We start from the raw sequence: 9,030 nt of genomic DNA on the forward strand, positions 1-9,030 counted from the left end.
ACATGGACATTTTGTAATCAGTAACGTAATCAGTTGGAGAACCCAAAACATGTAATGTAATCTGATTACTTTAGGATTACTCTTAGATCACTTCAATAAATATGCACCTTAAGTAAAAGACACCGCCACAGAATTGATCAATGACTTTTTTTCTCTTTAATATTTCATTACATCTAAGAAATAGTTTTGCTCTCATTAAAGCATTCCTGTGTTAACTAAATAAAAATGTTATTAACTAAAAACGTTATATTTATTACTAAGTACTTTCTTTACTCTGAACATATCCGTTTCTCAGTACATATCCTCATATCAAACTGTTTAACTCTTTTCTCACATCATATTGAATGTTTAAAACTAAAAACATTCCTAAAACATTTTTCTATCTTTTACATAGTTAGGCTATCATAAAAAAGTTGCATTGTTTGCATGATAAAATGTAATCAGGTAATCCTCAGCACTGTAACTGTAATCTCATTACACATTTTTTTTATTGTAATCTGGTCTGATTATAGTTACTTGATTTTTGTAATCTGATTATGTAATCCAGATTACATGTAATCCATTACTACCCAACCCTGCAATTGATTGATTTATCATCCCTTGTAAGTGTTTGTTGCTCTTGTGGGGCAGGTTGAGAGTCTATCAAGATAAATTGAGTATGTGTCAATCAACCTATTTAGATATTTAAATCATCAGCTGTATGTTTGATGTGTTCTAAAAGTGATTTAAAAGCAGTACAGGCACAAGAGGCAAAGCCATGCTGTACAATTCAACTGAATAAAACTGAAATATCTTGTGAATTATGCTCTCCCTTTAGACATGTTCATGGGTGTTCATTCTTGACCTTTGGTGGCCGTATATGACAAGGAGAATCTAAGTTTTAAGCCTTTGATTTTAGATTATTTTCACCATATTCCTTTGGACAGTGTAATCTCTCTGTGATCAGTAACTAATATCTCTTTTCTTAAAGTATCGTTCTACTACTAAACAGTGGGTCAACTCCTCCAGTCGAGGTAGCAGTTGTTCTGCAGAGGACAGCTCAGCTGGCTCGTGCAGCTCACCAGGTGCTGCTCAGCCCTGCATGGGTTTCCAATTCCAGCTCCATGTGCTGCAGCTCCCCTGGCTTTTCTCTGTATCTACCCTGGGCTATTTGAGGAATTACAGGAACTAAGGTTCAGATCCTTTTTTGGCCTTACACAACAAAATATGATCATGCTTGCTTGTCACTTGGAAAAAAAACATCACACAAAGCTTTATTTGTTCATAAGATAAGAAAAGAAGGCAGCGGCCCAGGTTTGAGTCCAACCTGTGGCCCTTTGCTGCGTGTCATCCCCCAATCTCTCTCCCACCCCTCTCCCCCTTTCCTGTCATTCTCCAGCTTGTCTATGATATAAAGGTAATAAAATGATATTATATAATAATATATATTTTTTTTTTTTATAAATGACTGGGTATAAGAGACATCCCACCACTTTTCTATAAAAAAGAGAGCCCAACATTCTCACTGATCAGAGGTCATGCTCACAGCTCTGCCTCTCTGTAGTGAAATACTGCCCACCTCTTGTTATTCCTCCCAGCAGCAGAACCCCTTCTACTACAAATTACATTAAAATGGCTTTTTAACATTAGGAGATAGCTGGATTGTGTTTGGACAGGTTTCAGGAGAGGATCAAGAGTCTTGCTTACCCTCCTCAGGAGCATTAGAAAGCAGTGCACACTCAGCACGGAACTGACTTGTGCAGTACATCACTAATAAAATGAAGCTAAACAGGAAGAAGAATGTGTCCTGACACTTCATGGGATCAATCACACCAGTTGTACTTCTTATTAAAGGATATGTCCATGTTTTTACAAGTCTATCTCAAAACAAAAAATGTTTAAATGTACATTTGGACACCTACTGTTTTAAGACAAACTTGAAAAAATATATCCCTAAAGCACATTTACCTGTCAAATTACAATATCCTCAGTATGCTTAGACTTTCCTGAGATAGAAAACTAATCTCCAAAATCTCCGACAAGCCTCCCGTCTGTGCTGTACTGTACATGTACCACAGAAGCCTCAGTTGTTGAGCACACTGCCACACTTAAAAAGGTAGGAGACTTGTGTACAGCAAGTGTATTGGTTCCAGCGATTGAATGCCGAGCCTTGTGCTATTCTTACACTTTCTCTGTCACTCTGACCCTCTGTGCCCATGAGAGAGACAGCGCGAGAGTGTGGTGACTGAAATAAAAATCTAACTGAGCAGGTAGCAAGGTACATGACTGAGCATGCTTTTACAAAAAAAAAACATCCATTTGTCTATACCTGTCCACTAATTTACTGGCTAAAATAAACACTATATGAAAAGAGAAAAAAAGGGTACTTCTAAAAGCACTAATATAAAAAATATGCTCCTTGTCCAAAGTCTCTTCTTCAGCTGGCTGGATACATATCTTCTGACAAACTAAACTCATCTTTTCTGCCACCTGCTGCACACACCCTTTCACCTCCCTCTTTCTCCTCCTCTTCCCCAAGTAGACTTTCCAGGAGACGTCCTGGACTCTCCTCCCACTCGGCCCCTCCGACCTCCCCTCCCCTCCCCACTGTCTTTCACTCCCTGACAACTGCCAGCCCCTTTACATTTTAGGTGTTTCACAGGCCCTCGGATCTGAAATGGTTCACAACAAGTGCATAAAAGTAGCTCTACCTTGCTCTGCAGCCCCCTCCCACAACACATGCACGCAGGCATGCACGCACGCACAGAAACAGCATTCCCTGAAGACTTGCAGGGCCAATTAAGGCAACTTTAAATGATTGAACTTTACTAATTAAAAAAATAAGTATCGGATTCATAAAGATTTCACTTTCTTTGCTTACCATTAACTTTTCTCTTCCACTTGTCCCTTACCATAAATCGGTGTTTACACTGTATGTTATATCCAAATACTTACAAACCATACTGAAGCTTTCTGTTGCTGCTATAAAGAGAATCCAGGTCATGAAAGGTTACATGTTAACATTTCTCTTCTCCCACATGAATCCAGCTTTAGGTTATGATTTGAGAGCAGAATAATAAGTCATGCATTTGTACCAACAATTATGACCTGCACTTATTTATTCATACTTCTATAATTGCTTTCCCTCTTTTAGAATATCTAAAAAAAAATTGACAAAAATGTTGTGGATCTCTTGTTATGTACATGAAGTTCCAGAGATACTAATCCATATTGATTTGATCTTGTTTTCTATTTTGTGTCAACACATGGCAACATTAGCTGCTGTTGGAAAGGAATCCCCAGTTGTTCCCAGGTGTCATTAGAGTTGTTTCTCTTAGGTGCCTCTGCTCCTTCAATTTACCAAATCAAGCCTATTTTTCTCTGTACATCTTTAAATGTATTTATGTTTTTTTTTACTCTACACTTCTCCCTGTTACTCTGTCATTCCTTACTTCCTTTGAGTTTTTTATAAGCTCCTTGGCATCTCCTCTTCCACTCCTTCTGATGCCTCATGCCACAACACACAGAAACATACATGTGCATGCATGGGGACACACACACACACACACACACACACATACATACACACACACACACACACACACACACACACACACACACACACACACACACACACACACACACACTAGCCCCCCTCCTTCAGCAGAGTTATATTTAATCCAACTGCTCCTGTGACAGAACAGAGTAACTCCTGCAGATACAGTTTCAGCTGTTGGCTGTTCCAGGGGTTCTCTCCTTATTTATTCAATAAGACTGACAGACGTGTGAATATCAGGCCATGTGGTCTGCAGAACAGTACGATTTGAATTAAACCAATTGTTAATGTGTCTTAGGTGTGCAAGTGTTGCATAATTAAGAAAAGGTAGTCCAGTTGGCAATATTGCATATATAGTGATTTTTACCATAACATGTACATTCATATAAGGCTGAAGACTGAGACAAATATACTTACAATGTATGAATGCAAAAAGGCCTCCAGTTTTTTACTCATTACTCCATATTGGGCCCAACTTTATGCAAGCTGGAGTCAATCAGCCTGCAGCATTTAATGCAATAATTACAAATAGTCTATTTAAAATTTTATGACTGAAATGGTATGATTGGAATGATGAAGCAGCACTTATTTAACCGTTTACACACCAAATATGCATCCTCAGCTTTTTTCAAATTATTTTTTGCTATCTTGTGAGTTGAACTCTTGATTGGCGCTTTCAGGCTACAGCACCGTTTCTGGTCGACCTGTCAGTCAGTAGTTTGGGTCCTGGCTCTCACTGTGGTCTAAATCTGTTCAGATGAGGACAGCATTTTCCCATTTTAAGGCTGGATGAGGCCTACTTGACACAAATCTATAACCCTGGTTGGTAGCAACTGGCGTCTCCCCTAGAAAACCCCCACTGAACCACGGGCACCTTATACGGACCTCGAGGTGGGCTCGCGAGGCTCGATGGGAGGTCAAAGCGACAGTTCCATATATGGCGCGCGCTCTCTCCCCGTCGGGGGCGCGCAGCGTCAGACCGGACCCTCTCCTCAAACCTAATGGATGGAGCCCCCTCTTTCCCTGCGCGAGGCGCGCCTCCTTGCTGCACCCCCACCCACTCCTCACCCTCGGCCTGTCAGCATCCTAATATGGCAGAGGGCAGGGATGGAGGGGCAGTGCTGAGGTTTGTGAATGGTGGAGGTTGGGTATATAAGGTGGACGGGCAGCAGAGAAGATTGTAGCTGGTTCAGCAACAGCATTGGTTGGGTCTTTCTCTCAAAGCCGCAGACACCCTCCTAAGGTAAGACCCTGCTAGGACTCCTGAAGCCACACATCCAGGTTGGAGCATCAGACTAGGCCTAGCACAACACTGGAGCAGAACTACTGGAGAGGAACTTAGGCAGGACTTCCAGGGACAGGACGCCTAGGACCTGATACTACTGGAGGCACAACTCCACTGGAGGATAGGCTAGACTGTAGGAGAGGCCTAATGCTGAAGGAGAAGGAAAAGATTCGTCAATAGTTGTAAACAGTAGGCTGAGAGGCATCATAGAAATACAGTGCTGGACAGGAGAAGTTCTTATCTGAACTTTCAGGTCTGGAAATTATGGATAGATAAATTGATTGATAGATAGATAAAGTAGACTGATTGACTGACTTCAGCATCTTAATAGGTGTAACACTGAATCCTGAAAATGTGCTGATGCAGCAAGAGCAAACCTTCAAACCAATTAAAAAGTATGAATATATTTTACCTGAGAAGGGTTAATCATCACCCTTATCAGAGAATGCTTTGTAGATTTACCTGAATTTTAGCACACCTTAGATCTTTGCTTTTGCTTAAGGAAAATTTTGAATAATATAGGAAGAGAGAACAGATAATTAGTCGAGATTCATGAAATTCAGATTCATAGCTGAAGGAAAACAGTAGTGTAGTTGTATTTTGTTCAGTTTTGATGTGATTGTATAGGTTTGTACAGGCGTATACGCCATGCGTAATGGCCTGGTGTCAGTGTGCCATGGAAACGTTTAGCTCAAGGCATATGCCTGATAATGATAATGCTCTAGTAAATGTTACAATTATTTTTCCAGTAATTTTCTTAGTTTTTACAATTAAAACACCTGGAGTGAGCTTGCAGGAAACAAAAGGGTGAACAAAAGTTTTAGTAAGGGAGTCATTTCTGTCACTCAGTTTTTTATCTCCATGTGGATTTGATTTAGTGGGCTGAGCTCTTTTTCTTCCCCTCCTCTCTTACAGAAGCCAACATGTGTGACGACGAGGAAACTACCGCCCTTGTGTGCGACAACGGTTCCGGTCTTGTAAAGGCTGGCTTCGCCGGAGACGATGCCCCCAGGGCCGTCTTCCCCTCCATCGTTGGCCGCCCCCGTCACCAGGTAAACAGCAGAGAAAATCTCCACACAACAATAGGACGGACTAACTGCTACTGAGTAGGCTATGAAGAAGAAAAAAATCACAAATATTGTGCAGAGAAATACATTTCAGTTTACAGTAATTTTTACAAAAAAAAGTTGTAGGCCTGCAGTCGTATACTATTTTGGCAGAAAACTCCTACTGGAGTGAAAAACATATTTAACTGAGATTTTATTATTTTAGTGTTAAAATTTAGTTGTTTTTGTAGTTATAAAATATTAGGCGATAACAGCGTAGCATTATGTATTTGAGCTAAAATGAGCCATGTAAATGTGACTCATTTTACCACCAGCAATGTGGCCTATGATTCTTTGAGACTAAATTAGTCACAGATGAACTGACTGTCACACATTTGCTATGTATCTGTCTCTGTGACCTACGCCGTTATTTGGCACATTTACGCAATGGTCAACATGCCTTTTGCATCACACAGTAAATATTTTTAATCAAGCCAGAAGAAGGTCATACCTCTGTTTGGATTATTTGACGTAACCTTTCCATTATCTTGCCCTCTCCTCCCCCTTTAGGGTGTCATGGTCGGTATGGGTCAGAAGGACTCCTACGTCGGCGACGAGGCCCAGAGCAAGAGGGGTATCCTGACTCTGAAGTACCCCATCGAGCACGGTATCATCACTAACTGGGACGACATGGAGAAGATCTGGCACCACACCTTCTACAACGAGCTGAGAGTTGCCCCCGAGGAGCACCCCACCCTGCTCACTGAAGCCCCCCTGAACCCCAAGGCCAACAGAGAGAAGATGACCCAGATCATGTTTGAGACCTTCAACGTCCCCGCCATGTATGTGGCCATCCAGGCTGTCCTGTCCCTGTACGCTTCCGGCCGTACCACCGGTAAGACTGACAACAACCAACAGCTGCTACTCATCACACAAACGCAGCTTCCTGAACATACATAATACAAAGAGACAGACGCATTATTTTTCCAAATATAATGTAATTGACAAATATAACTGATATAATTATATAAAAATTGCAACACATAATATGAATTAAACCATTAATGCGCCAATTTCCCATTGTGTCCATTTTGCGCACAACTTTTACGCACAGTCGACAAGCTAGTCTGGGACTGTTTATGCTCTTTTTGGTCCTTGACATACACATTCACCGTGTACTTGTACATCCTCCTTCAATCGCCCACATTTGCCATAATTTACGCACAAAAGGACTTTTGTCGCCCGGACTTTACTAAACTCTCGCCTTATCTCTCTCCAGGTATTGTGCTGGATGCTGGTGATGGTGTGACCCACAACGTCCCAGTCTATGAGGGTTACGCCCTGCCCCACGCCATCATGCGTCTGGACCTGGCTGGTCGCGATCTGACCGACTACCTGATGAAGATCCTGACTGAGCGTGGCTACTCCTTCGTGACCACCGGTGAGGAACTTGGCCTACTCCAATAACAAAGCATCTGAAAGAAAGACGCAGCACATAGTCCGGCTTTTAGGCAGATATAGACATAAAGTAGAATCTAGATGAATATCACAAGTTCATATTTTATTTTACCAGTTTTTGAACAGTTTGCTGTACATAACAATTTAATCTGACCAGCAACAACAACAAAAAGGAAAAATTAGGCATACTATTTTAAATTATTAAAATGTATTAACAGACACAGAGGAAAGTAATGTAGCTGTGTGTTCAAGAAAAGCAAACAATTATTTTTCAGCTTCAGACATTTCTGTAACTTTCGTAGTTCAGCCCACTTAATTAGTCTGCCATTACGCGCATGGTGTCTGTCTCCGCGATGTGTCACTCTGGACAAAATCTCATCAACTTGTCCCCCCACAGCTGAGCGTGAGATCGTGCGCGACATCAAGGAGAAGCTTTGCTATGTGGCTCTGGACTTCGAGAATGAGATGGCTACCGCTGCCTCCTCCTCCTCCCTGGAGAAGAGCTACGAGCTTCCCGACGGTCAGGTCATCACCATCGGAAACGAGAGGTTCCGTTGCCCCGAGACCCTCTTCCAGCCTTCCTTCATTGGTACGTCAGATAATCCTTCATTTTCTCTCATTACGAACAGCACTGGAGATATTGTGCAAAACTAGGTACCCCACCCCCTCCTCTTAACACTTGTCTCTCTCACCTGACCAGGTATGGAGTCTGCTGGTATTCATGAGACTGCCTACAACAGCATCATGAAGTGCGACATTGACATCCGTAAGGATCTGTACGCCAACAATGTGCTCTCCGGTGGTACCACCATGTACCCTGGTATTGCTGACCGTATGCAGAAGGAGATCACTGCTCTGGCCCCCAGCACCATGAAGATCAAGGTACATATTATGACAACAACAAAAATTACAATGTATCCCCAAACTTAAATATTTTACCATACATTGATAATTACGCACAGGGATCTACTGAACAAATGATGAAGTATTGGCACTTATACTGATCCTTTTTGTCTCCCTCCCTCTCCTCCAGATCATTGCCCCTCCCGAGAGGAAGTACTCCGTCTGGATCGGTGGCTCTATCCTGGCTTCCCTGTCTACCTTCCAGCAGATGTGGATCTCCAAGCAGGAGTACGACGAGGCAGGCCCCAGCATTGTCCACAGGAAGTGCTTCTAAATTCTCCATCTTCGTCTCCAGCTTCTCCATCATTTACACCAACAGCTATCTGGAGATCAAGCGACAAGGAGAATCAACATATGCGGCACTGCAACACTCTGCTGTCAATGGACTTTCTGTCTGCGCTGTTGACATATGCATTTTTTTATCATTTTAAAATGTGCATATTTTGTAGCTGTTTGTTGTCTGTGTTGCACGGAGAAAGGCTGTGAATCCACCACTGAACCATGCATCCACCCAAAAAACCTTTAATAAAAAAAAATAAGAACAACATGTTGCCCAACACATGTGAATGTAAGTGTATATACATATTGATAATTTATTAAAGTCCATTATTTGGTATGTTTGACCCTGACCTTGTTTTTCTAATAGAAAAGGTAGTGGAAGAGGGTGAAAAACCTAAGTTTTGGGGGAAATTACAAAAGAAATACTAGAATATGGACAATTTCAAGCATAAAGGTATAATTCGAAAATTAATATGCCAACCATAAACATAATCTTAAAATGCAATATTAAGTAGCCTAATCCC

The 9,030-nt window shown here is 41.7% G+C and overlaps 1 protein-coding gene across 1 annotated transcript; it reads left to right on the forward strand.

Annotated features, from left to right (window-relative positions):
• Positions 1–4,575: 4,575 nt before the first annotated feature.
• Positions 4,576–8,784, forward strand: acta1b (actin alpha 1, skeletal muscle b). The gene is made up of 7 exons (XM_031314123.2): positions 4,576–4,778; positions 5,736–5,872; positions 6,437–6,761; positions 7,146–7,307; positions 7,722–7,913; positions 8,025–8,206; positions 8,358–8,784. The coding sequence occupies exons 2-7, from the start codon at positions 5,744–5,746 to the stop codon at positions 8,499–8,501; spliced, it is 1,134 nt and encodes a 377-aa protein (XP_031169983.1). The 5' UTR covers positions 4,576–4,778; positions 5,736–5,743; the 3' UTR covers positions 8,502–8,784.
• Positions 8,785–9,030: the final 246 nt, after the last annotated feature.

Source organism: Sander lucioperca, chromosome 3 (assembly GCF_008315115.2).
Source record: "Sander lucioperca isolate FBNREF2018 chromosome 3, SLUC_FBN_1.2, whole genome shotgun sequence".
NCBI lineage: Eukaryota > Metazoa > Chordata > Actinopteri > Perciformes > Percidae > Sander > Sander lucioperca.